At 52.5% G+C, this 26486-nt stretch overlaps 12 protein-coding genes across 12 annotated transcripts; 4 read left to right on the top strand and 8 right to left on the bottom strand.

Moving 5' to 3' along the window:
* Positions 1-2400: 2400 nt before the first annotated feature.
* Positions 2401-5266, top strand: FOX2 (bifunctional hydroxyacyl-CoA dehydrogenase/enoyl-CoA hydratase fox2; the record flags this gene model as incomplete). Its single annotated transcript, XM_051728358.1, has 4 exons — positions 2401-2562; positions 2613-2949; positions 2999-4426; positions 4479-5266. The coding sequence occupies 4 exons, from the start codon at positions 2401-2403 to the stop codon at positions 5264-5266; spliced, it is 2715 nt and encodes a 904-aa protein (XP_051591771.1).
* Positions 5267-5767: 501 nt separating this feature from the next.
* J4E82_002053 (uncharacterized protein) lies at positions 5768-7180 on the bottom strand (the record flags this gene model as incomplete). The annotated part of the gene is made up of 3 exons (XM_051728357.1): positions 5768-6746; positions 6796-7004; positions 7052-7180. The coding sequence occupies 3 exons, from the start codon at positions 7178-7180 to the stop codon at positions 5768-5770; spliced, it is 1317 nt and encodes a 438-aa protein (XP_051591770.1).
* Positions 7181-7765: 585 nt separating this feature from the next.
* On the top strand, positions 7766-8952 carry J4E82_002052 (uncharacterized protein; the record flags this gene model as incomplete). The annotated part of the gene is made up of 3 exons (XM_051728356.1): positions 7766-7778; positions 7828-8089; positions 8151-8952. 3 exons carry the CDS (start codon positions 7766-7768, stop codon positions 8950-8952), a joined length of 1077 nt encoding a protein of 358 aa, XP_051591769.1.
* A 304-nt stretch (positions 8953-9256) lies between these two features.
* On the bottom strand, positions 9257-10231 carry J4E82_002051 (uncharacterized protein; the record flags this gene model as incomplete). The annotated part of the gene is made up of 3 exons (XM_051728355.1): positions 9257-9505; positions 9556-9678; positions 9728-10231. 3 exons carry the CDS (start codon positions 10229-10231, stop codon positions 9257-9259), a joined length of 876 nt encoding a protein of 291 aa, XP_051591768.1.
* A 552-nt stretch (positions 10232-10783) lies between these two features.
* J4E82_002050 (uncharacterized protein) lies at positions 10784-11716 on the top strand (the record flags this gene model as incomplete). Its single annotated transcript, XM_051728354.1, has 1 exon — positions 10784-11716. The coding sequence occupies one exon, from the start codon at positions 10784-10786 to the stop codon at positions 11714-11716; it is 933 nt and encodes a 310-aa protein (XP_051591767.1).
* A 962-nt stretch (positions 11717-12678) lies between these two features.
* Positions 12679-13963, bottom strand: J4E82_002049 (uncharacterized protein; the record flags this gene model as incomplete). Its single annotated transcript, XM_051728353.1, has 2 exons — positions 12679-13734; positions 13958-13963. 2 exons carry the CDS (start codon positions 13961-13963, stop codon positions 12679-12681), a joined length of 1062 nt encoding a protein of 353 aa, XP_051591766.1.
* Positions 13964-14624: 661 nt separating this feature from the next.
* J4E82_002048 (uncharacterized protein) lies at positions 14625-15367 on the bottom strand (the record flags this gene model as incomplete). Its single annotated transcript, XM_051728352.1, has 4 exons — positions 14625-14888; positions 14937-15152; positions 15204-15281; positions 15332-15367. 4 exons carry the CDS (start codon positions 15365-15367, stop codon positions 14625-14627), a joined length of 594 nt encoding a protein of 197 aa, XP_051591765.1.
* Positions 15368-15822: 455 nt separating this feature from the next.
* J4E82_002047 (uncharacterized protein) lies at positions 15823-16354 on the bottom strand (the record flags this gene model as incomplete). Its single annotated transcript, XM_051728351.1, has 3 exons — positions 15823-15945; positions 15996-16255; positions 16306-16354. The coding sequence occupies 3 exons, from the start codon at positions 16352-16354 to the stop codon at positions 15823-15825; spliced, it is 432 nt and encodes a 143-aa protein (XP_051591764.1).
* Positions 16355-17692: 1338 nt separating this feature from the next.
* J4E82_002046 (uncharacterized protein) lies at positions 17693-20567 on the top strand (the record flags this gene model as incomplete). The annotated part of the gene is made up of 3 exons (XM_051728350.1): positions 17693-18063; positions 18303-19088; positions 19136-20567. The coding sequence occupies 3 exons, from the start codon at positions 17693-17695 to the stop codon at positions 20565-20567; spliced, it is 2589 nt and encodes an 862-aa protein (XP_051591763.1).
* A 698-nt stretch (positions 20568-21265) lies between these two features.
* Positions 21266-22474, bottom strand: J4E82_002045 (uncharacterized protein; the record flags this gene model as incomplete). Its single annotated transcript, XM_051728349.1, has 2 exons — positions 21266-21776; positions 21855-22474. 2 exons carry the CDS (start codon positions 22472-22474, stop codon positions 21266-21268), a joined length of 1131 nt encoding a protein of 376 aa, XP_051591762.1.
* A 635-nt stretch (positions 22475-23109) lies between these two features.
* Positions 23110-24213, bottom strand: J4E82_002044 (uncharacterized protein; the record flags this gene model as incomplete). The annotated part of the gene is made up of 3 exons (XM_051728348.1): positions 23110-23549; positions 23627-23993; positions 24082-24213. 3 exons carry the CDS (start codon positions 24211-24213, stop codon positions 23110-23112), a joined length of 939 nt encoding a protein of 312 aa, XP_051591761.1.
* Positions 24214-24864: 651 nt separating this feature from the next.
* On the bottom strand, positions 24865-26460 carry ERG13 (3-hydroxy-3-methylglutaryl coenzyme A synthase; the record flags this gene model as incomplete). Its single annotated transcript, XM_051728347.1, has 4 exons — positions 24865-25002; positions 25059-26137; positions 26209-26311; positions 26401-26460. 4 exons carry the CDS (start codon positions 26458-26460, stop codon positions 24865-24867), a joined length of 1380 nt encoding a protein of 459 aa, XP_051591760.1.
* Between the last annotated feature and the right edge of the window lie 26 nt (positions 26461-26486).

The following is a 26486-nucleotide window of genomic DNA, read 5'->3' as shown; positions in this document are numbered from 1 at the left end:
CACCGCTGACATGGCCTCGGGATAAGGGCAGGCCCATGGAAAGCCACGTCACGACGTCATTCCTGTGGCTGCTGAGGATATATGAAATACTCGGATTTGGCACCTAAGAGGCGCTCATTGCCTCAGCATCCGGACTACTTCACGGTTATGGGGATAAGTGCTATGACTGCGCTGCCCTGTGCGTTCGTTGATCCATGAATCTTAACACCAGAACTGCCGGTTAGTAAAGATGCGCCTAGTGTAGCCTGCGCTCGGCCTGCTACATATGTGGCCAGAAAGGATGCGGCCCATTATTCTCCGAGCTTTTGACGTAAAGTCGACAACTTCACACTCGTCGCCGAGCCTCCTGCGAGTAACACGGCCAATTAGTGCTCTTGCACCACAGTCCACGCGCATTCGACTGACCCAATGGAAAACCTGTGCAAGATAGGCGACGACACGCAGTCTGGATGGATGGACTAACCCCACGCGTGCGGCTTCTTTTCTGATGAGGGAATGCAGTCTGCTAGTATTATATTCGGTATCAAACCCAGTGACGTCCCCTGGCAGCGAGTTCAACCAGGGCTCTCAAGATGCAATCGACCTTGAACAAGGAAAAGGTATCTCATTTGTGCCGGATCAAGGGAACGGAATGAAAGTACGTGTGGGTTATATCGACTTGCATCTATAAGCGTTCCGTACCCGCAATCGTGCATCCACAAATCCACTCCTACAATTATCCGTGCTGGTATCACGATAACGATCATCCTGAGCCGCCTCGCGAAATTTTTCCATTCCTGTGAGAAGCAGAATCGTGGCCTACCACTTGCTGTGATCAGTCAGAGAATAATACAATATTCAGGCATCATAAACCAAAAGTTTTCCTACTCTGATAGTCCGCACCAACAGAATTATGAGTCGGTTTCGCTAAAGTGCCTCCAGATAAAATGTTACTAACAGAAGGATCGCCACCCAGCACACACAAGCTCTGCAACCCACTACAGCCCAAGGAAACTCTGCCCTCTACTTTACGATGGGACACCCCTCATGTGGTAACCGGCGTGACGTCGGCCATGATAGCTCCCGACACACTATGCCCATCCCGATATCCTTCTTCTCTCCATCCACTAAGCCCATGTCTTCTGCTCTTTGATCAGCGGCAGTAATAGGACACAGTCTACGATAGGCGTATTGCAGAGGACCTCGAGGCTCGGTAAGGTAGGTACGCGAATGTTGAAGGCGGTCAAAGCCGTCAACGGGCCGAACCGCGCATGATGGTCGTATACAGCGTGCAAAGACTGGTGTCCTGCACGCTCACGCACGAAGGCGCTGTGGAATCATTGGCTATGGGAGAGAAAATGGTGGTCAAGAAGCGGTGACGATGAGGGTCTGGGTTGGCGTTGTCCTCGGCATGACGCAGATAGCTACAGAGCTAGAATGATCCTGGTGCAGTATCGTGTTTGCAAAGGATCGGTGATGCGATCAACTATGCATAGATGGACAGTGAATCTCGGGCCGGGCGTTGTGTTTACTTAATATTGCTGGCTTGCTGCATTAGAACATGTAAATCATGGAAAAAGTCTAGACCTAGATGTGGCTGCTCTCAACCACACAATCCAGTGAGCTTGGCAGATAGCAAGTCTGGTGATTTTCATGATGCAGACTAGCAGGCACCCAGAGATAGAGGCTCCTATGTATTAATCACAGCACCCCTTGTCTCCAAAGGCGTGGTTTAGGTTTTTGCATGTCGGGCATCTTGCTGGTGGTAAGTATCCACCAGACAAACAGTCACTTGTACTGCAGCCTTTACATGTACTAAAGGGCCAAAAATCGACGGCGCACTTGCTGTTTTTCTATTGCACCCCAATGTGGCGATGGCCAGGACGCGTACAGTACGTGTTTCGGGCCTTGAGGCGGTATTGGCAGCCCCACATCAGCTCAGCAACTGTTCATCCACCCACTCTCTATAGCCAAGGCTGAACAAGTAGGGCAACTGCGCATGAGGTCGAGCACACTCTTGTCATTGTCACATGATACCCCGGACTTTACCATGAGGAGGAGAGAATGGGGTGTTGGAGACATGTGAAAGCATGCGGTGCACGGTGCGCAGATCCCCACACATGACCAACTGCCGTCGGGGCCGAGGTAAATCGTCATTATCAACAGCTCGGCTGCTTTCATGAGACACGTCCGGGTCAGATCGAGAATGACCTTAGTTTGAACATCCGTCACGCTGCAAGCCACCTATCCTCTCATCTTCACTTTTCATATCCTGCACTTTACCAACGTGGGATCTTTGCTGATACCCATTTGACATTTGACACTCTTGTTGCTTGCTTGTATCGGACATTCCTCGAGCGCAACTTCTCTCTACCAACAAACAAGGAGGCAGCCTCGTCACAAAAGCGTACCAAACACATCATGGCTGCGCAGGAGCTGCGATACGACGGCCAGACCGTTGTGGTAACGGGTGCTGGTGGTGGTCTGGGTCGCGAATATGCTGTCTTCTTTGGCAGCCGCGGCGCGAACGTGGTTGTAAACGACCTGGGCGGAAGCTTCAAGGGCGAAGGACAGGGCTCAGCGGTACGCGCTTTAGTCTATCAATTATTACTCCGTTGCTGACTCCATGACAGGCTGCAGACAAGGTCGTCGATGAGATCCGCTCCGCTGGCGGCAAGGCCGTCGCCAACTACGATTCAGTCGAGAACGGAGAGGCCATCATCAAGACGGCCGTCGACACATTCGGACGTATTGATATCCTCATCAACAACGCCGGTATCTTGCGAGATGTCAGCTTCAAGAACATGAAACAGGCGGACTGGGATCTGATCTACCGCGTCCATGTCTACGGAGCATACAAGTGCGCACATGCCGCATGGCCCTACTTCAGGAAACAGAAGTACGGAAGGTTGATCAGCACTGCGTCTGCTGCCGGTCTTTTCGGATCTTTCGGACAGACAAACTACTCCGGTATGCATGCATCTTCTATGAGAACATAAGCATTTACTAACCCCGACAGCCGCCAAACTCGCTCTCGTTGGCTTCACCGAGACGCTCGCCAAGGAGGGCTTGAAGTACAACATCCTCTGCAATGTTGTCGCCCCAATCGCCGCTAGCCGAATGACTGAAACCGTCATGCCTCCCGATGTCCTCGAGAAAATGAAGCCCGAATGGATCGTTCCCCTCGTTGCCGTCCTCACACACAAATCCTCTACTGAGACAGGCGCCATCTTCGAGGCGGGCGCCGGCCACGTAGCTAAGCTGCGATGGGAACGAGCCTCTGGCGCTCTGCTCAAGGCCGACGACTCCCTCACACCCGAGGCTGTCGCTGCCAAATGGAAGGACGTTGTCGACTTCTCCAAGCCTGAGCACCCGCAAGGTCCAGCCAACGCCCTTGAACTGCTTGAGAAGGCCAACCAACTGCCTTCCAACCCCAAGGGCGAGCCGATTGACTTCAAGGGTAAGGTTGCTCTTGTCACTGGTGGAGGTGCCGGTCTGGGTCGCATCTACTGCTTGCAGCTGGCCAAGCGCGGTGCCAAGGTTGTTGTAAACGACCTCGTAAACCCTGACAACACTGTTCAGGAGATCCAAAAACTTGGTGGAGAGGCCGTTGGCAACAAGGGCGATGTCCAGGACGGCGAGTCTGTTATCAAGACCGCGATTGAGAAGTACGGTCGCATCGACATCCTGATTAACAACGCCGGAATCCTCCGCGACAAGGCATTCGCCAACATGACCGACGAGCAGTGGGACATCATTCACAAGGTTCACTTGTTCGGTACCTACTCTTGCACAAAGGCTGCATGGCCCTACATGCTCAAGCAGAAGTACGGTCGTATCCTCAACACCACCTCCACCAGCGGTATCTACGGTAACTTTGGCCAGGCCAACTACGCTTCAGCCAAGTGCGGTATCCTCGGTTTCTCAAAGTCCCTCGCGCTTGAGGGCAAGAAGAACAACATCTTCGTCAACACTGTTGCTCCCAATGCTGGCACTCAGATGACCCGCAGCATCATGCCCGAGGAGGTTGTTCAGGCACTCAAGCCTGACTACAACGCTCCTCTGGTCATTCTCCTTGTCTCTGACAAAGCCCCTGAGCCAACTGGCGGCCTCTATGAGATGGGTTCCGGATGGTTCGCTGCGACTAGGTGGCAACGAACTGGTGGACACGGCTTCCCTGTGGACGTAAAGCTCACTCCTGAGGCTGTCGCCTCCCAATGGGAACGTATCACCAACTTCGATGATGGCCGTGCTGACCACCCCTTCGACAACGCCAGCGGTCTCAAGTCCATCATGGCCAACATGGAGAACACCAGTAAGAAGAACAAGAAGGAGAAGAAGCCAACAAAGAGTAACGAGGAGGTTCTCGAGGCTCAGAAGAAGGCTCTGGCTGCTAAACCCCAGGGCACGCCTTTCGAGTACACTGAGAGGGACGTCATTCTCTACAGTAAGTCTTAGCCATACCGTGAGACCAGCTTCGTAACTAACACATCTTCCAGACCTCGGAATTGGCGCTAAGCGCACCGACCTTCCTTTCGTCTACGAAGGTGACGAGAACTTCCAAGTAATCCCCACATTCGGTGTTGTACCACCTTTCAACGCTGAGCCTCCCTTCTCCTTTGATGAGATCGTCCCCAACTTCGACCCTCGTATGCTCCTTCACGGCGAGCAGTTCCTCGAGATCCGAAAGTTCCCTATTCCCACTGAAGCCAAGCTTGTCGCTGTGCCCAAGCTCGTGGAGGTTGTGGACAAGGGTGCCGCTGGACTGGTTGTGTACGGTAGCGTCACCAAGGATGCAAAGACCGGCGAGGAGATCTTCTACAACGAGAGCACAGTATTCATCCGTGGCTCTGGTAACTTTGGTGGCCAGAAGAAGGGTGGTGACCGTGGTGCTGCCACAAAGGTTCACAAGCCACCGCAACGCGCACCAGACACTGTTGTCGAGGAGCGCACAACTGAGGAGCAAGCGGCTATCTACCGTCTCTCTGGCGATCTAAACCCACTCCACATCGACCCATCATTCAGCAAAGCTGGTGGATTCCCAACACCTATTCTGCACGGTCTGTGCAGCTTTGGTATCTCGGGTAAGCACGTACTACAAACCTATGGCCCCTTCAAGAACATCAAGGTCAGGTTTGCGGGTGTTGTGCTGCCAGGTCAGACATTGATCACTGAGATGTGGAAGGTAGGGAACACAGTCATGTTCCAGACCAAGGTTAAGGAGACGGGTAAGCTAGCCATCAGTGGGGCTGGTGCTGAGTTGATGGGCGGTGGTAGCAAGTTGTAGATTTGCAAACTTTGTGAAAGCGAGCCATTAATAGGCATTGAGGGATCTTAATGCCTTGTTGTATATATGTAGTGTCTATATTATCAAGTTTACCTTCCTGACATTCTGATTACTCTTCTCACGATTTCTGCTGTTTCCATGATGCTAAGACTTAGTCACCTTGACTTTTCGTGCCAGATCCTCATTGTCATAGGACGATCTGGATTTGGATTGCAATCGAATTCATTTTCGATTAGATACTGCTTGTGGCGGTTGCGAAGCCGGCCATTCTGTACGAATAGATTGATCATGTTAGCATACTCGAGATGAGAGGGAAAAGGTCTAGTATACATGGGCATCATGTAATCGTGTTTTGAATATCCTCGAGGTCTCGTATGTGCTGGAGCTGGCCGAGCCTACAGTATCACTGTACAGTTACTAGTGACCATGTGTTGAAAAACTAGATATCTTAAAGACATAGATGCTTTGGCAGAGCAAGAGCTGACGAGTGCGTAGTCATGTTCATGTTCGCCAGAGTGCATCCGCCATCTTTACAGTCTGCGTCATCTCCTTCACATCATGTACCCTTACGATCTGCGCACCGCCTTTGATAGCGGCCGAAATGGCAACGGCAGTTCCCCAGACCCTATCTCTTGCCGTCTTCACTCCCGTGATATGCCCGATGAAGGCCTTCCGACTCGTTCCCACAAGCCAAGGCATGCCTTCTAGGCCCGGATATTTCATCAGCTCGTCTTGTCGGCGGAGCAGCTCAAGGTTGTGTGCTTGTGTCTTCGCAAATCCAATACCAGGATCAAGAACGATGCGCCAGCGCCTAACACCCGCCTTCTCTGCTGCATAGACGCGCTCGAGGAGTTCCCTTCCTACGGTCTCCACAATGCCGTCGGGATAGGATGTCATCTCAGGTCTGGTCATAGTTTCTGGGGTGCCGCGCATATGCATCAGACACACCGTGCAGCCAAGTTTGCCCATGGTTGAAAGCATTGCATCGTCCATCGCTCCTGCACTGACATCGTTGATCATGTTTGCGCCGGCGGCGATCGTCTCCTCAGCGACGTTACCACGGTATGTGTCGACACTGATTGCCACATTCTCAGCCTCTGGCAGTGAGCGAATCAGCTTTACAGCAGGTAAGACTCGTGCTAGCTCTTCCTCAGCGGAAACTTGGACGGCACCAGGCCGAGTTGATTGCCCTCCTACATCAATGATCGTAGCCCCATCCGCAATGTGTGCTCGGATGGTATTCGCTAGCGTCGCTTCGTCGATACGATAATTCTGACCACCGTCCGAGAAAGAATCAGGTGTGAGATTCAAGATAGACATGACCCGCGTGTTGTTTGTCAGTCGGACAGAGGAGATAGGTGATAGATCCGGTGCAAGTGGCGTCATCGGTACTAGCGGTACATCTGGTGCAGGTAATCTTTCAAGATGATCCCTAACCTTATCTTTGAAAGGAAAATGATTAGGCTCTTTCGGCAAAAGCCTAGGGAAGGTCAGAATTGTTTGATTGGAAACACATGTCATTGACTTACTCGATGAGTGGGCGCAGGACAAATTCTCTCTCAAACATCAAGGGATGGGGTATTTGAAGTCTCTCGTCGGAATACTCTGTGCTACCATAGAACAAGATGTCCAGATCAATATTCCTTGGTCCTTTATCAATGATCTTGACGCGGTCCATCTTCTTTTCAACCCTCTGAAGCTCGTCTAAGAGTTCAATCGGCGACAGTTGAGTCTCTATCTGCTTGCGTCAGTTCAATATTCGAATTGAGTGAAGACGTAGCATACCTCACAGGCACCATTTACGAAGTTATCTTGATTGACTACGTACATAGCCTTACTCTCCCATAGGCTACTTGTTTGTATGATATCCACCTTGCCATTCGACTCCAGCTCTCGGCAAGCACGTTCAATCATGGCTACTCGATCACCCATGTTGCTCCCCAGGGCGATGAAGGCGCGATGCTTCTCCTTAATCGCACCATCCTGTGCACTGGAGATATGCCGCCGCGATGGCTGCGACGAGCTCGGGAATCTATACGGCAAGCGCAGAGTGTAAGTGTCCTGTAGAGAAACACATGTCCGGCGTGGGGCAGGCGCCACGGAAAAAATTGTACACTTGGGCACCTTGGTGTTGGCGATGCTGACTGTATGCGCTCTCGGGCGTGAACAGGTTGAGAGTATAGCCCTTGGCGTGGCTAAACACTTGGACGCATTAGTGAACATAATTGCATGTGACGCGATGGGACAGAGACTGGCACGCGATGCCAGTAGTCGGTAGCGTTCCCCAGAAGATGCTAAGCCCCATGCAGCTAGCGCTCTCCGCGTGACAGATGCGTCGTGCCTCGGCTCACGGCTCGATGAGAGTCGACCAAGACTCCTCGCTCCTCGCGCCATAAGAAAGCGGCCGACTCCTCCCTCCATTTGCCTACTGATTTACGTCGCATTTGCACTCTTTACACACATAGCAGATTTATAGCCGTAGATTCCATCCAAACCACCATGGCTTCACCACGTATGACATCCACACTGCACTCACATGTTCCTCAGCTGACGAGTCTCAGAGCAACTTCGCACCAAGCTTACCGACCTGCTGAAGATCCAGCACCCTGTCATGCTTGCCGGCATGAACGTGGCTGCTGGACCAAAGCTCGCGGCCGCTGTCACAAATGCTGGTGGTCTCGGTGTCATCGGCGGTGTCGGATACACGCCAGACATGCTCCGTGAACAGATCGCAGAGTTGAAGGGATACCTTAACGACCAGAACGCGCCCTTCGGTATCGACCTGCTCCTCCCCCAGGTCGGAGGTAGCGCGCGCAAGACCAAGTACGTACTCTCTCTCTCGGCGAGCTTGCCACCTCAAAGGCACGACACTGACCGTGTGCAGCTACGACTACACCAAGGGCAAGCTGAACGAGCTCGTCGATATCATCATCGATTCCGGTGCCAAGCTATTCGTCTCCGCCGTCGGCGTCCCACCCAAGGCTGTCGTCGAGAAGCTACACAAGCACGGCATCCTATACATGAACATGATCGGACACCCCAAGCACATCAAGAAGTGCCTCGATATCGGTGTTGACATCATCTGCGCACAGGGAGGCGAGGGTGGTGGACATACTGGAGATGTTCCCACTTCCGTTTTCATCCCAGCAGCTGTCAAGATGGTAGAGGGCCACAAGTCGCCCTTGACTGGCGAGCAAGTACAAATCGTGGCTGCTGGCGGTATCTTCAACGGCCAGTCGCTCGCTGCAATGCTCACATTCGGTGCTACCGGTGTCTGGGTAGGAACACGTTTCATCCTCTCCGAGGAGGCTGGTGCGCCCAAGGCACACCAAGAAGCTGTCAAAACAGCTGGCTGGGACGACAACATCCGTACCATCATCTTCACTGGCCGACCACTTCGTATTCGCAACAACCCATATGTCGCCAACTGGGAGGAGAACAGACAAGCAGAGATCAAGGAGCTCACCAGCAAGGGTATATTACCTGTCGAGCACGATCTTGAGAAGATGGGTGATGACCTCGACGATGAGACCATGGACAATGCTCGGCCATTCCTGATGGGCAAGGTCGCCGCCGTTGTCAACGAAAAGAAGACTGCAAGAGAAATCGTCGATGAGCTCGTCACAGATGCTGTCAAGTGGCTAAACATTGGCAACTCTTTCATCGTGTCCAAGTCGAAGCTATGAGCAATGAATTTAGATAGTTTAATTTCGAAACAAGCTTCTTCGTTTGCCGCAAACTGCATTCTATCTCAAACTGCAAAACTCAGACGTAGAGTTGATTAAAAGATATGCAGTAATATGCCACATCATGGAGACTCGATCAGGTATGCTTCAGGGGTCAGTTGTTTGGACTCGTTATGCTGATTGAGCAAAAGCCAATCTATAGCCTATCTAGTGTTTTGGCACAACCATGCATCACGGATTCAGTGTTGTGGGAACGACATCAAGGACGCATTAGATTATGCCATTATCACAAGGCTATATATGCCTACGAAGTACTGGTGGCTGAGCTGACAGGCAGACTGACTGGCATTGGAGTGCCAGAGGCAGAAGCTGTGGACGACGCGCCGCCACCGCTACCACCGCCGTTCTTCTTTTGAACTACGGCCGAAACGACTTGGCCGGCAGTGTTTGTCACAATGTCGACAAGAGCGTTGAGAGGCTCGTAGTTGAAGGTCTTCTGTGTAAGTCCCTGACCAACCTGCTTTGCGCTACCAGTGACCTCGGTCATGTTGAGCTGGAGATTCAGTTAGTGGTTGTGACCTAGTATAGTGCAAGTATGCTCACTTTGAAGTTTCCGACAATCTGCTGAAGGGCATCTCCGCCGCTTCCCACGACCTCTTGGACGATGTTACCAAGGTTATCAACCAAGAAGTTGAGTGTCTTTCCATTTTGCGTGATTGATCCCAGCTACATATTGTTAGTTTCGTTGAATTTTAAAAGTTTTTTGGACACTCACAAGGCCATCCACAGCACCAATCACTTCTCCAACCAAGTTGGTGACGTTTCCGATCAAACCGATGAGAAGAGGGTTCAGGTCCAAAGAATCGAAAACGCGCTCAACAATGGAAACAAGGTTGCCCAATCGTACGACCAACTCGAGATCAACATCCACATCAGCAATAGTGATGTTGACCTTCTCTACGGCGACTTGAACACCAGCATTGATCTGGACAAGACCGGCAACCTTAGCATTAAGGTTGAGGTCTGCCTGAAGCCTCTCAACACCTAGTTCGATTCTGCCTACGTGGAGTTCGGGGACACGGAGAAGCACATCTGGGGGTGAAGATCCTGTAGGCGCAACCTCTGGCGGTCTTGTAGAAGTTCCGTTACCTCGCGGTGGGGTGCTGCTAGTAGGCGGCGGGGTTGATGGTGCAGCTGATGGTGATGCCGTTTGCGCAGAAATGAGTGTCGCAAAGGTAAGGAAAATGCTGATGAGCAGTAGGCGGATAGAGAGCGACATTTTGGCGTGGGCGGCGACAGCGACAACAACGACAGCGATAGTAACGAGCGAGACAGCCGTACAAGTATCAGCAAACACGGCCCAAGTAATGTTTAAAGCGAAGGAATCCCGTTGCAAATCAGCCGAGACGGCAATCATGCACATGGAGTATTACAAGGATTCCCATAACGGTAATCTCGGGTAAAGCCCCCTATGCAGCAACAACAAGGATTCGTACAAGGCTGGACCGCGCCATCTGGAGCAAACCCAAGGCATGAACACCCAGAAATCCTGATTCGCATACGAACTACCGGTTTTCTAGACTTTCTGTCGAATGGCATGTGCGGAAATGATCTCCTTAATTTCCTTTTTTTGCTTGTGTAGTGGATGACGGATAATCGTGCTATGCAATGATCCTTGTAGGCAACGAACTACTACAACCGATGGTACTGTTAACCGTTGCTTGCCCGTCTCTTGTCGATTGACGATATCCATCGAGCTGTCGCTTCCTTCCTTTCGCTCCTTCAGCAGCACGTGGACCTCCATCCAGTCTCTCTTTCATCACCAATCAAGATGTTGTCCATACTCCCAACGATCACACTCCTTTCGCTGCCATTTCTCGCCGTTTGTCAATCTGCGTCTGATGGCTACAGTGGCTACAAGCTCGATGTCCGAGATGACGGCGACCCAACCGCCGTGCTTTACGAGACGGAAAACACGTCTTCATCTAATATCTCCGCCTTGAATCCTGTGCCAGACGTCCTGCTTAACGCATCGGTTCACGTTGGCGAAATCTTCATTGGTGTCGACAACCTCACTGCGAAGATCAACCTCGACGCACAGGTACTCCAGTTGCTGCAGTTCAACGCCGGAGTAGACCTTTCCGTCGACAAAGTCACGCTCCTTATCCAAAACGTCACAGCCAAAGTCTATCTCGAAGCACGTCTTGGTAACCTCGTCTCTATGGTCAGCGACGTACTGGACAGCATCGACCTCAACCCTGTTATCGCGGAGCTAGGAAACGGCCTCGGATCCATCATCAACGACACCGCTGGTCTTGTTGGCGACGTCGCTGGCGGACTTACAGGAGGAGGCAACGACACTGCGCAAGCCAAGGCAAAGCGTGACCTCGACTTCCATCAGTGGGATCTCCGTAACAACATCCTCTATTCTATCAACAACTTCGAAGGCAACACAAACAAGCGCCGCGTCCTTGCCCAAAACGGCGATATCGTAGAGCAAATTCTCGACAACTCCGGCACTATCTCTTCAACGAATGTTGTTGGTGATTACCTCAAGAACATGCGCTTTAATGGTTTCAACGAGAGCGTGACATTCAAGGGTGAAGAGGTTTGGGAGGAAGAATATGTCTATGAGCCTTTCATGGGGCTGTACTCTGTCTCGGGTGTATTCAAGAGCAAGAGTACGGGAGAAGTTGTTGGCACGCAACTTCTTGCTGAGGCTAGAGGGGGTGGAAGCGCCAGTATTGGAAACGAGAAGGCGTAGAATTGGATACTATCACGCTCATGTAGAGATTTTACCAATCGAATGTAATGTTTTGAAACAAACCACTTCCTTCTCTGAACGCCTACTCTGATCAGCCTCACGTCCAGAGAGCGTGTATAAAGATGTCCTTGTCTCATGCAACTCCCACGTTTGCACAAGTCACTCTCCGGTTGTCAGGTTCGGCAAGTTCATGGTGAACGGCTAATATGCCTTCGATGAGCGCATGGTGGTTTTGCATGAACATCCGTGCGAGCATGCGAGATGTGCGAACCGAGATTTGCCATGCAGCCACATCCAGGAATAGTAGCAACGGTCGAGACTGTTCCAAATATCGAATCGACGATGGCGTCACCGTTAGAAGTAGCAACGTCCTTCCAAGGCACGCCCAAAATCGCATGAATTCACAAAACCTAAGCATTGAACACTTGGCTTATCCTAGCGCAGTATGATGCATCTCTCATGCTTAGACTCAGGGTAAGGGGATTTCTCCTTAGTTCTAGTGCGACATTGCATCGTACAACAGCCCATCTAGAATAATGGCAGACTGAGCAAGTTGAGGCAACGAGTTAGTGAGCAGGGAAGAGAAAAGAATATTCACGCGCGAGAAATATCACGTCAAGACATGAAATTTCTATGGTGCTTCATTGTTGCTTGCAGATAGTCATCGCTGGAACGCCAATAACGCCATGCCATGCTGATGATCTGAGATGAGATTGTTCCAAGAAAACCTTGACGCCGTATAATGCCCAAGAAAGGTTGCTGCCGTATCTTCATCCAAAATCCATACACATCGTAATACGTCGAGCCAAAGTATGACAGGGGGGATCGCAATATCAAGGTAGTGTCGTCGTGTTTAGAAGCGGGGTTATCTTGAGGGCGAATGTGTAGGTTGAAGTCGTTTCTGCTGCCAGAGCCACTTGCGTAGGCCTCCATCGTCCTCGATTGCACAACCCCATAACATTCTACTCTTCAAGCCTTCCCATCATGTTCTTTCGTACCTTGGTGTTAACCACACCACCAACACCAAACGCAGGTACAATACGACATATTCTTGCTGCAGCACTCTTGGCCCAATCCCTCACAACGCGACCCGCCCTCCCATCAACACCACCCACCGCAGCATCAGGTCTGTTGTACAGATCGAGACCCAGCAAATGCAAAGGCGTGCTCACAAGCTGAACAGCAGCAGGCGTAACAAACTGCGCAACGCTCAGCGCTCCAACATACTTCTTTACTTCCTCGCCCATGCGCTCGTCTACCTTCGGCGCGAGCAGAGGCGGCAAGTTGAAAGAAGCAAAAATGGTAAGACAATCGCGAACTGTAAAAAGCGCAAAGGTCGGCAATGGAACAGGCCGTGGAGACGATCCCGGCGCAGCAAAAAGCCGCGTAAACTGGTTGTCCTTGTACAGACACAACGCTAGATTTGCTGTACTCGTAGCTAGAAACTTGCTCGTCCCGCTCGTCTGCTCCTGTAACCCTTGTGTAGGCTTCACGGTCGCAGAAGCTGTATCGATACTGTTCGCCGTAAAGTAGGTTCCAAAGTACAGACTGAAGATGAGAATGAAGGGCTTGCTTCCCACAAAGTGGTGGGGTTTTGCTAGTAACTCCACAGCACTCTTCTTCAGACTGACGCCCAGTGTGTTCCTGCCACTTGCGTTTTCGATTATGCCTTTATCAATCATGGTTATGATGGGTGCGACGAGTATCCCTGCTGCACCTGCTGAGAGGGCGTCGACGCCGATGCGTAGACCGAGCTTGGAGGTATTCCATTCGCGAGGTGTGTCGGTCGAGGCAGTGGGTGTGCGCATTGCAGGCAGCGGCAGCTTGGGTTTGGGAATTGCAATTGAAGGTGTTGCAACCTTAGGCGCGGTGTCTGTAGGTGTGTTCATACTGCTGGCTTGTTCTTCCCCCATTGCAGCTTCCTCCGGTGACTGATAAACTCTCTCTTTCTGTGCTGCATGTGAAAGCTTCAGCTCTTCAATCTTGCTCTTTTCGCGGGCACTTTGCGCTTGTGGTCTCTGGTAGGCTCTGTTTCGTCGCGTGTCTAGAGTGCGACCGAAGTGCCGTGAGGATTCACAACGCAGGAGCTGCGCAGCCGTTGTTGTTGAGGGATTTGATTCACCAGCCGCTGACGAAAGATATCGGAGTTTAGCTGAAAGTTCCCCGGAACGAACACCGACGTCGGAGCAAGAGCTACCGAGTCGAATACTACGTTCGTTGATTGGCCCATGTTTTTGAAACCTGCATCATTGGACGTTCGCAGGTCAGTTGGCGATGGGTAGCATCGGCTGAGGTATGTTCATGTATATTGGATGGCATGTCTCTGTAAATGCAGGGTCCATCGTGGGGAAGGCGACCAAAGCTGGCGATCTGGGGCACATTGAGCTAGGACGTTGCACCCCTCTCTCATCATAGTCTTGCTACAATGATAGCAAACTACTCGATACACCCATAGATTGGAGCGACAGTGTCTCTCGTGGTGCATAGGCTTATTGCTTAGAATGAGATAAACTGCAATTGCGTAGCCAGGGCATGCCTACAAGAACGGGCAGTTCACGACTCATGGTGTTTACAGCCATCGGGTAGACAGGTAAACGCGGCTGGGCGATGAGCAACTTAGCCGAAGCCGTCTGCCAAAATCCCGAAAGAAACCGATCTTGCGGATGCTTAGCTGACAGCGCCTCCTAGCGACCGGTGAGAAACCGAAGATGCAGATGAGGGGATGATGTGGAGGCGGTGTGACATATATTGCAACAACAACCAGGTAATGAAGACCGGCTTGATTCTTGACTACTTTGGTAGTCGTAGGCATGTGATTCTGCTTCAAAAACTATCTTAGTCTTCCCAACAATTCACTTGCATGTGATGCGCCCAAACTCCAATACACCCTGGGAATCCTGTTTGAATCTCAATTCCTTAGCGCGCGCAGCCTCTCGGTAAACGCCTCTTCTTCCTGCTCGGTAGGTCCAACTTTGGTCTTGACCGGTGTGGCTTCTTGGAGATCTTGCTGTAGATCTACACCTGCCTTATCTGCTGCCTGCGCCATTAGACGGTCGACGTCTTCTTGTGGTGTACCGACGGCGGTCGCGGAGGAGGTGATGTCCTGGTAGAGTTCCGTGGCCGAGTCTACGTTCTCAAACTGCTTCTCGAAATCGACCATGACGGAGGCGATCTGTATATTGTCAGCGGCCATGACGCAAGTAGCTGTAAGGTCGCGTACCCTCTCCGGACTCATAGACTTCATAGCCACATCTAAACTCCGGTTGACCTTCATCATGTTGCCTGTGATCTGTCGCATGGTGACTGCTGTTTGCACGCGACCTGCGACGGCATCGACGCGCGAGGCAAGTTGCAGCAGGTTGAGCTTCTCATTCTGCTTGCGGATAGCGTTTCCGGCGTATATGCGTGCAATGTCGTTGTGGCCCTGTTTCATAGCCTGGCATAGTTGTCAGTACAACGTCTTTGGCGTGGGAAGCATGTTGTCCACCTTCTCCAGCTTGGTCTTCTCTGCCTGTTCCTCCTTGCCGGCTTTGAGCGCCTGCCTGTTCAGCGACTTGGCTGTGAACTACTGAGTGTGAGCTTGGGGGTTGTCGGCGTCGACACAAGTCAGCTGACCTTTAAATTGAAAAGCGCATTCTCGAGACCCGACATAATGTACAGTTGGGGAAGGTAGGGGCTTGTGGAGTTGTGCTATGGGTAGTGGTTCGGGAGATAGGCAGTAGTGGGCAGCGCTGTAGGTGGGATGCGGCTACTGGCCACGCGGGGTGTGGGCCCAACCCCGACGTCATTGGCCATGAAACACATGCGCCTCTTGCTCTGGGCGCGTCGTCACGAATCAGTAGGAAGCGAGTACGTGTGAATGCATGCGGATAGAATAGAATATCTGCTGTCGCGACAACTACGAGTTCCGTGTTGTAACCTTCCGGGCTTGCATGTCCCTTGGATAACGCCTATTTCTATGCTTGAAACATGCCGGCCCGTACACCCTGAATGCCCTTGATGTATCCCTAATCTAAGCCAAACGCCTGCCTCGCGCCATCGCAATGCCCATCAAACGCCGCGCAACTGAAGCCATTATTCGTACAAGTCGTTCACGGGAAGCAGCACTACTGCGCAGGCGGCGCGTTGAACTTGCTTGTAGCGTTCTTGAAGAGCTCTTCCTGCGCAGCGATGAGCTGTTCCTCGGTCATGCCGCTCTGCTCGATCTTGGTCTGCTTCTTTTCTCGATTCTGCCCCGCGTTAGCTAGTGGTCGCGTAGCCTGCACCCTCGTCATCCTACCTGCTGTTGCTTCTTGTAGTCTTGCGCCACCTCGAGGATGGCTGGGACGTAGTCGCCAAAATCCAGCTCTTCCAGGGCAGCCTTGACGTGTTCGCAAGCTATCGTCTTCTTGGCGTCTTTTTCGGCGATTTCGTTGGCTTCAGACGAGATGAGGGTGATGAACTCGACACAGCATTCGATCAAGAGGTCGCGCGAATCTTTTGCAAACGTCATGCCAGGCTCGCTGGCGAGGATGTCTTGCACAATCTTTTGGACGGTCGCTGGGGGCGCATTAGCATTTACGGGGCGGTGCAAGTTTGAAGTTGCCGACCTTTGGGCAGCGACAAATCGTCGTTGCCGCCAAACTCGCGGTCAGACATGGTGGTTGGGTGCGCGGCAGCGGTATGGTGTTGGCTTTGAGCTTCGGTATTGCGCGTGGTTGCAGCGCTGCTAAGTAAGAAATGCAAATAGACCGCACGGGCCGGCTGTTTGGCCGAGCTGGGGCATCATGAGGACCCTTTGCCTAGGCAGGAACATTGATTGTGTAACGACGGCAGGCAGCAAACACGACATGACGGCCATGACAGCCTTGTGAAGTATCGAGTATGAAGTCATTCTTATTTCAGCAAGCCATTTGCAGCACTAACTCGTGTCGTCGAGGATTCGCAGCAGCCTTTGGGGTCATGTCATGGGTGTCTTGCCTCTGACATGTAGCAGAAGCAAGCTACGCAGGGTGCACATGAGAGAGGAGCATGTTGCTCGTATAGCTGCATGCCGCCTGGGCAGTTTGTATTAGTCGGGTCGAGCAAGGCTCAGATAGTATAGATAGGTAATGGCATGGCTAGCTCCACAGACGCTATCTCGTGCTATCGGGCCACATGTCGCTAATGTGCCAGTGGCATCACGGGTGGAGCGTTGAGGCTTTTCTTCAAACGACAGTCTTGGAGCTTGATGCAGGCAATGGCTTGAGCATTGATGTGAGGGTATTCGTGCTCCACCTGCTACGGCGCAGTGGAGGCGATGATTGGCAGTGAAGGGGCCCTGCTCCGAGATCTTAGCCAGGGACTGTATCTCTTCCCGGCCGGTTTGGGCGAAGCCGGCCCAGTGACATGTCGGCAGAAGCAATGGCAGTGGATAACTACGTCAGCGGGTTGCACCTGCTTGGCGCACACAGATGGATGGCCTGTTCAAGTGTGGTTTTGGTAGACTTGCTGCTGCTGCTCGCCGAGACAGACGACAGTGGCGGTGAAAACCGGAGGACGAGTGGACGGGCTGGCGGCGGGCTATGGACGAGAGGACCATCGGCGGCGCTGCTAGGCCGGGGAATGGTGCAATGCAGATGCAATCACGCTGGTAGAGGGCGGTGATATGTATCCAGAGTCGTTGCCCGGCTGCGTGAATTGAATTGCTGCCAGTGAGCTACACGGCGCCTGCCTAACTCGTTTGCCGGTGACGCTGCTATCAAGTGCAGCAGCACCAGAGCTCCAGCACCTGTCTTGATTCCAACACTTCCCGAGAGACCCCCCAGGCGCTCCCACGGTCCCAAAGTACACGTCTACCCAGTACCGCTGTACACCGCCCGCGCGCCTCCAGGCTGGAAGGACTCGGACAGCCTGCCCCGTTAAAGTGCTAGAGCAGAGTTTTCGCACAGTCGTTGCAACGCGCTTGTTTAGGGCTAAGGCCGCTCGGAGCAGCAAGCCAGGACCCAAGGGATTATTATGACTTCACGCCCAACTGCGGACCCGGCAGACAGCTCGCTCTCGACATCTCCCACAAGCGACACGTACTCCAGCAGCCCGTCTCGACGCAGTCTCCGGGAAACCACCAAGATTCCTCCTCCCACCAAAGGCTCCGCTGTCGATGCCCTCCAGCAACGTCCCGGACTAGTCTCTCGCGCCTCGGAGAGCTCGACCAAGACCATTCGACCCCGCCACCATCTACGCAACAAGTCGAGCAGTGTTGTTCCCACCCTCTCCACGCTCAACGTCGGCACTGCGCCCTCGACCCGCCAGCAAAACACCATGGCCCAGCACACGACAGGCAACTCCTCGTCAGGCGCTGCCGACCTGCTGCGGCAAGCAATGACACGGTAAGATAGATGCCTGCCTTTTAGACTGCGCATTTGCATATTGCCACGCACCACACCCACGCACCACGACGCACCGCCCACGATGCACCATTCACAGCCCGTCGCTTGGTCATCACTGTTCATTTCTCAGACGCTGCACACACGACTCCTGCCCTCACACCACCCTTTCACCGCCACTTCGTCGTCGTTTTTTTGCCTTTATCGAGATTCCTGCCCTCATCACTGCTAACGCCCCATAGCGCAACCAACGACAGCAACGACGACGGACACGACCAGATCGGCTCCACTAGCTCCACGCCCCCAGGTGCCACGACACCCAAGCCCGACCCGACGGACAAGCGACTGCCGGGTATTCTGCACAGTTACTTTGGCCAGGTTCGTGATTCTCTTATGCCCTCGCGGAAATCCTCATCCACGGTCAACCCCTCCCCCGCACCCGTCACTACTTCTGAAGTGTCGGACCCCCGAGAGAAGGAGCAAGAGTCACCCACCCATCCCAAGATGCTGCCCAGCCCCACCCCCAGTGCCTCTTCCCGAACTCCCTCAACCTCGCAGTTGACTGGTGAAACGGAGAAGCTAACGCAAGGCGACTTTGCGCCGGTGCAACAGGCTACACCTCCCCAGACACCGCGCACCCGCTCACAAGAATCAAAGCCCAAGCCCTCGAACCTGTCCCGCGCCTCAAACGCTTCCGACGAGTCCAAGGAGAGCAAGACGGCTCCCGTCGTGGCCCCCAAGGGCAAGCTTGCAGTCACAATCTCTGAAGGACGTGGTCTGCGCCCTAGCACAGACCCCTACGTTGTCTGCCAGTTCCAATGGGCTGAGTACATCTCAGACGGTCCTAGGCACGATGAGTCGAAGCGGCCACCCATGCAGATGAAGCGGACCGAGAGCCAGATGGGCACTCCAATGGCCATCCCCATGAAGAGCCGACAGAGCAGCAACAGCGGACACAGCTCAGATCCTAGAGAGAATGGCTCCCTGGAGGAAGTAACAAGCCCTAAGTGGGAGCACGAGGCCATGTTGTAAGTAGCTTCCCATCTTCCATCTACAGTGATGCTGACGATTGTAGCGACGTTGTAGGCGACCATGCCGAAATCGACATCTCCGTATACGACCGGGCCAACGGCGAGGCTTTCCTCGGCCACGTCCGCTTCTGCCCAAACCTCGTCGAATACAGCGAGCCATATGACGGCTGGTTCCCGCTAGAGCCCCGAGAGGGCGAGGGAGGTGTTGTCACTGGAGAGATCCACCTCAAGCTGAACTTCCAAAAGGTGGAGAAGAAGCACTACGGTCCTGAAGACTTTGAGATTCTCAAGCTCATTGGAAAGGGCACATTCGGTCAAGTGTTCCAAGTACGTAAGCGGGACACTCGCCGTATCTATGCTATGAAGGTTCTATCCAAGAAGGTCATTGTGCAGAAGAAGGAGGTCGCCCACACACTTGGAGAACGCAACATCCTCGTCCGGACAGCCATGGCTGACTCGGCATTCATTGTCGGACTCAAGTTCTCTTTCCAGACACCTTCAGATCTATATTTCGTCACCGATTACATGTCTGGAGGCGAACTCTTCTGGCATCTCCAACGAGAAGGCCGTTTCCAGGAAGGCCGTGCCAAGTTCTACATTGCAGAGCTCATCCTAGCCCTGCAACATTTGCACGAACACAACATCGTGTACCGAGACCTTAAGCCCGAGAATATCCTTCTGGACGCCAACGGTCACATCGCCCTCTGTGATTTCGGTTTGTCCAAGGCTAACCTTACCGAGAACGCAACGACCAATACATTCTGTGGAACCACAGAGTACCTCGCACCTGAAGTCCTCCTCGATGAACACGGCTACACCAAGATGGTCGATTTCTGGTCGCTTGGTGTGCTAGTGTTTGAGATGTGCTGCGGCTGGAGTCCCTTCTACGCAGAAGACACCCAGCAAATGTACAAGAACATCGCGTTTGGAAAGGTCAGGTTCCCTCGGGACGCCCTCAGCACTGAAGGTAGGAATTTCGTCAAGGGACTTCTCAATAGGAACCCCAAGCACAGGCTTGGCGCAACACGCGATGCCGAGGAGCTCAAGGCTCATCCCTTCTTTGCCGACATCGACTGGGACGCGCTGGGCAAGAAGAATGTGGTACCACCGTTCAAGCCCAAGCTCAAGGGAGAGCTGGATGTCTCCAACTTCGATCCAGAGTTTACCAATGCTCTGAACGGCGCCGGTTCTCTGAACGCACGCGCAGCTGCTCTGGCATCAGGTGTCAACCCCGCATCCACACCGCTGTCGCCAACTATGCAAGCAAACTTTGCTGGCTTCACCTTTACCGATCAGAGTACGATGGAGCAACAGTTTGGCAACGACAGGCACAGGAATGATGCTCTGGAACGAATGGATGAAGACGAGGGAGACGAAGTCAACTGGGATCGACCCGCAGGGCGCGGAGACAGGATGTCTGGCATCGTTCCCAGTAACGAACACGACGTCTTCAACCATGGCCAATTCGATGTATGATGAGCATATGCTCACATACCCAGCCTGCTCTTCGATCCTAGGTTCCTCCACGACCCGACAAAAGTTTCTGCTTTGTTCTATCTTACCAGTACATGGCGGTACTATTGATATGAGTCTTTTCTTGGATACCCGGAGCCTACCAAACAGGACCTGAACTGCGTTCTAGTCCTTCACTAATTTGCCCCATCGGTCGCTGCTGTCACCGACTTTAGGCATGGTCACGATTACACAGGGTGTGCGCCACATGTTTCTCGACGACAACGCCAGGGACCTGACACAGCGCGCGATTGATTACGAATACAAGATTTCACAGAATGAGTTCAAGTTGCTGCGGTTTCCCACGCTTCAGTAGACACGATGTTTCTTTGCTGGGCTATGGGTTTGCATTGCGCTGGTGCATTGCTTTCGCTTTTTTCAATGTGGGAGTTCTAATGGTACTTTGCCAAGTCGAGGCTGTTTATTTATCATTCTTTGTGCATTATGCGCATGTATTTGCACGTCTTTCTGCGCGTTCGGCATACTAACGATATGAATTCATACGCATCGTCATCAAAGAGACATGGGTCGGGGTGGTGTGATGGATATGGGCGAGCTTTTTTGTACATAACTATATGAGACATCAAGTTCACTTTTTCATATATGTCGCCATGATTCGGCTCTAAAATATTTATCCTCTTTGTATCATCTATGGCTTTCAACTATCCTAGCCACCTTCTCTGGTCTGCTCCCTCGCCGGGCTCATCCCATACCTCCATCATGTCCAACCACTCCAATACAAATGCCCCGACAATCTTACACCAGTCCCTAACTGTCTCTCCGTCTAAATGCTCCCCGTCATCCTCCATGGTATGCCATACCCTGGGGAAGGGGCTTGGGATAACATGCAATATCTCGACGCCCTTACTCATAAACGGCAAATGATCATCAGAGATACCACCACCACCCATGGTCCCATTGACATCAGGTAGGAAAGGCGAGCTGGGCTGCGATTCGAGGAGTTTCAAATCTCTGAGTCGTGATTCTATGGTCGAGAGGTGACGGTACGCCCAGTGCGTTGTGGGAAAGTAGGATGGTACCGTGGGTGATGCGCTACCCAGGAGATCGAGGAGCATGAACAGCGAGATTTGAGATAGTGGAGTGCGGTTTTGGTAGAATTTCGAGGCTGCAGAAGGGGGATTGGATGTGGAGGCCCATTCTTGTGCTAAGGATCTACAAGGTTTGTGTTAGTATGTACTATGTGAGTGGGAAGTGGTAAGATCAAGAATCGGAAAATGACAATGAACGCACCTCGATCCATACAACGAATCAGTATCACTCCAGTTCTCAAACGCCTCTTCACCATCCAGAAATAGAATCTGAATCCCCATGTCCATATCCACCGTACCACCCTCCTGTAACGCAGACATCTCATCGTACATGCGCTGGATGTATGGATCAATCACTTTGGCTATGTGCATCAACATGGCGCATGGCGCCGCACTATCTGTCGCACCGATAAAGCCGCTAGGTTGCAGTTTACTATCGTAGTGCGCAACCAACGTGAGGAGGTTGGCTTGTCCTTTGCTGACCCATGGTGGTTCGCGTTTTACGACTAGATTTGCAAAAGGCAGCTCTGCACCCCGCGATGTCGGAGTTGTGGATGTGCTGTTTTGCCAGGATATATTCCAGGCTGGTAACTCGGTTTGGAAGTACGAGACTAAATGTTGCTGGGCGAGGATTTGGCCTGGGGTGCCGGGAACGCGGGGGATGAGGAGAGGAGCGAGAAGAGGGCCGTCCTTGTAGTCGATCGCAGCGTCTGGGGAGGGGATTGCGCGGAGGAAGGCATCTGATAGGGGTTTGTAGGCGGTTGTTGGGTTGGAGAGGAGGAGAAGCGTTGGGAGAAGGGCGGATGGGAGGGTAAAGAGCATCGCGATGATTGGTTGTGAAGATGCGCGATTGACAGAGAGTTGTACCTGCGTGCTGGTCGCTGTACTGAACCACGGGCGATTACTCGATGGGAAGGGAGAATGAACGTCTTTTCGCACACAGGAGAAGTAGAGTTCATGCCCAGCAAGACTAAGTAGCCGTATACGAAGCTTGGAAGAAGAGGTGAATAGAATGGCCTCTCTCTCTAACAACTCAGCTTCTCAACTCGAAGTGTGTTTCATCGCAACTGAGTTTGAAACCTCGTGCGAGTTTGGCCTGCTCCATCAGGCAAATACCAAAAGCCATTTCTGCCGTGCTTACCGACCTCGAAATGGTCTTGCGTTTCGTGCTTCAGTTCGGTCCCTGACGCGGCAGAACAACATCCTTGTTGTTCACGTGAGCTGCATGTTCATCTTATCAGATTGATCTCTCTGCGGGCTGCTGTGTGATGACGGAGGATCTAGCCTGTCTCGGCGCCTATGATGCATGTTAGACATGCTGCCGAGGTGCTATCCAGATGAAGTATATATTTGTATGCGCGCATATTTCAAGTTGATTTCAGTAAGACTTATACGTAGCACTACCTACATGGCCTTTGCACATCCTTGAAAATGCAATGCAGTGAATATAGGTCTATCTACAATTTCGCCTTGCCTTGACCCTCGCACTTGACAAGCGCGCGTCCATTGGTGAGAACAGTCTTACCTCCCTCAACCTTTACGATGAACCTAATCTCCTCCAATCCGTCAGCATTTGTATCGCCAGTCCTCCACATGTCCGTAATCAGCTTGTCTCCTGGCTTGACAGGTGCCGCAAATCTCGCCTGGAACTCCTTCAAGTTTTCAGGTTTCGAGCCACCAAATGCTTTCAAGATGGCATGTGCAGACATGTTCCAGGAAAACAGACCGTGGATGATGGGGCCACCGAAACCCATCTTCTTGCCTGGCTCAGGGTCGGCGTGGAGAGGGTTGTAGTCGCCATTCAGACGGTACAGGTGTGCTGTCTCCATTGTGGTTTGATGGACATGGGTGTGGTCGGGGTTACGCGAGGGTGGAGGGTAGTTGGGCTGTTTGGGTCCTGTGGATGGGTTAGTTCAACGTTGTCCGTATTTGTTAGATTACTAGCGCTGTGAAGGCTTCATGAGAAAGACATACCCTTCGGTCCACCCCAACCGCCCTGGCCAACGTAGAAGCCACTGCCTACAGCTCTGGTGTAGGTCTCTCCACTCTCAGCATCAACAAGGCGTTGTTCCGTCTCCACGACGGTAGCCTTGCCCTTGTCATAAACACCGAGTACCTTGCTCCTGATCTCAAACTTGCGTCCATCGCTTGTTACAGGAAGTGGTTTGAGGACTTGGATCTTGCGCTCGCCATCGAGGATGTGCTTGGTGTCGAACTTGGGAACACCTTCAATAGGCTCTGCATTGCTGCGCGCGTAAAAGTCAATGACTTCTTGGTCCGTGTGCTTGAAAGGGAGGATGATAGGATAAGTCGGAAAGGCGGCAAACGAGGGATGGAGCTCCTGCAGGACATGTTAGATGCATTACAAAGTTTGTGGCTTGCGTGTATAGAGACTGGGGATGGGTTTTAATTCCACTGGATATACTTACGTAGAGAAAGTGTAGCTCATCTGGGTAGGTAGCGCCAATGCTGTTCGCAAAAAGCAGCAGGTCGCGCTTGAGCCATTTCACCTCATACGAGGGAAACTCAAAGCCGACGCCAGGACCCAATTCTTTGCCCATGATGAAAGTGGATATGATGATATACGCTGATTGAAATGCGCGACTACAAGGACGACAGGTTGGTTTGAAGAAGAAGTGGGTGCTCAGTTGGAGTCGTAAGCTTCCAGGTTCGCAGCGGGGCGGCAATCGCGACGCGGAGCTGGAGTTTGAGCCGAGGTTCGATTCGTCCAAAATTGGTCAAGTTGAGTAATTCCACAACAGGATTAGTATTGAACAATGCGACTCAAGATTAATTAGCTGAGTCTTGGATGCCAATGCCAATGCCAATGCCGATGTCGGTTTGGATAAGTCTTTTGCCTTGCTGTGGGACCATGTTACAAGTTTGAACATCATATTAGTCTATCTACAGTGTCGATGCTTCGATCAGAAGCCAATATTAAGGCGGCAAAACTCTTGTCATGCCTCCATGCAGATCGTGACAATATACCTGTATAATCCTTCCCATCCCTGTCATCCATCGTAATATCGTGATACCACGTCCTCACACTACCCTACGGTCAACAAAGTGGGACCACAATCCCATACGCCGAGTGTGAAATGATGCAACCTTTCGAGTCTAAGCTGAATCATGGAGATGACTCCCGCAAATGCTCAGAATGCAAGCGAAGGAAGAAATGAAGTTGTGGGGGTATAATGTGGCAGATTGGTCGTCTACTGCTTGACCTCGTAGGAGCGGCGGAACATGCTGTCGATGCCGGTAAGGTAGTAGGTGCCGGGAACAATGGTGTCAACGCTTCCCTTGGGAGTGAAGTCCTTCTGGAGGTGAGCCTGCTCACGGAGGTTGCACATCTGGAAGAAAGTGTTAGTAGAGTGCTTCACGATGAATCAGGATTCAAGAGACTTACCTCATCGTAGACCTCAGGGGCGACTACACGCCTCTTCTCGAGACGGTTCTGGATGTCAAGCTGCTTGGCAATGTTCTCGGTGCTGCCCTTGACGGTGAAGGAGAACAAGGAGGAGGCCAGACCACTTCCGTAGCTGAACATGCCGATGCGCTTGCCCTCGAGGTCCTGGCTGCTGATGTTGGCGAGCAAGCTGCACAAGCTACCGTAGACACTACCACAGTACATGTTACCGCACTGGGTGGGGACTTGGATGCTGGGCTGGACGCGAGACGCGTAGCGCTTCTTAGCGAGACCCATGAAGACCTTCTCTACAGTCTTGTCAGAGACAGAGGTGGCGTAGTCGAGGTCGCGGAGCTCAGCGGGAACCTCGGCGAAGATGGGGTTGGAAGGGTTGGCAAGGAAGTCGTTGTAGAGCAGACGCGCGTACGACTTGGCTACAAGCTTGCAGGTGGGGGCGTGGAAAGCCATGTAGTCGAAGCGGTCGAGAGCCGTCTCGAGCTCCTGGCTGCCGTTGACACCGTTTCCGTTTTGTTGCGACTTGAGAGTCTTCTCGCGCTCGTTGTAGGCCTTGTAGCAGGCGTCGACAGCCTCGGTGTAGCAGCGAACGGAGAAGTGACCGTCAACGACGGGGTACTCGCTGGTGAAGTCAGGCTTGTAGAAGTCGTATGCGTGCCTGATGTAAGAGCCACGCTGGCCAGCATCCATGACAATGGGCGCGTTGGGACCAATGAGCATGGCAACACATCCAGCGCCACCAGTCGGGCGGGCGTTGCCCTTCTTGTACAGCGCAATGTCTCCAGCAACGACAACGGCATCACGGCCGTCCCAGGCCGATGACTCCATCCAGTTTACGGAGTTGAAGAGAGCGTTGGTTCCACCGTAGCATGCGTTGACGGTGTCAACACCCTCAATGTTGTAGTTGCCAGATTCCTCGAAAAGCTGCATGAGCACAGACTTGACGGACTTGGACTTGTCGAGCAGAGTCTCGGTACCGACTTCGAGACGGCCAATGCTCTTGGGGTCGACGTTGTACTTCTTGAAGAGCGAGGTGACGGTGGTCAGGGCGAGGGAGTAAATGTCTGCGTAGAGAAGGTGTCAGTCTCGCCTCTAGGTATCATGTAGCCATGCAGTCAGAAAATGTTGAACCCACCCTCACGGTCGTCGCAGAAGGACATCTTGGTCTGGCCGAGACCAATGGTGTATTTGCCTTGAGAGACGCCATCGAACTTCTCGAGTTCAGCCTGGTCAACGCACTGTGGACGGCTTGTTAGCATGCGTTGTTGCAAAGCAGCGCGTGAGCATTGGGACGGCAAGTACCGCGCTTGCCGCATGGACGACATACCTGGCTGGGGAAGTAAAGCTCAATGGCTTTGATACCGATGTTGGAAGGACGAGCAGCCATGTTTGCAGGAGTACAGAATGTTGTGA

This window comes from Alternaria postmessia (assembly GCF_024291825.1).
Source record: "Alternaria postmessia strain BMP 2775 chromosome Unknown scaffold_8, whole genome shotgun sequence".
Lineage (NCBI taxonomy): Eukaryota > Fungi > Ascomycota > Dothideomycetes > Pleosporales > Pleosporaceae > Alternaria > Alternaria postmessia.
This window is presented reverse-complemented; position numbering and strand designations above follow the sequence as displayed.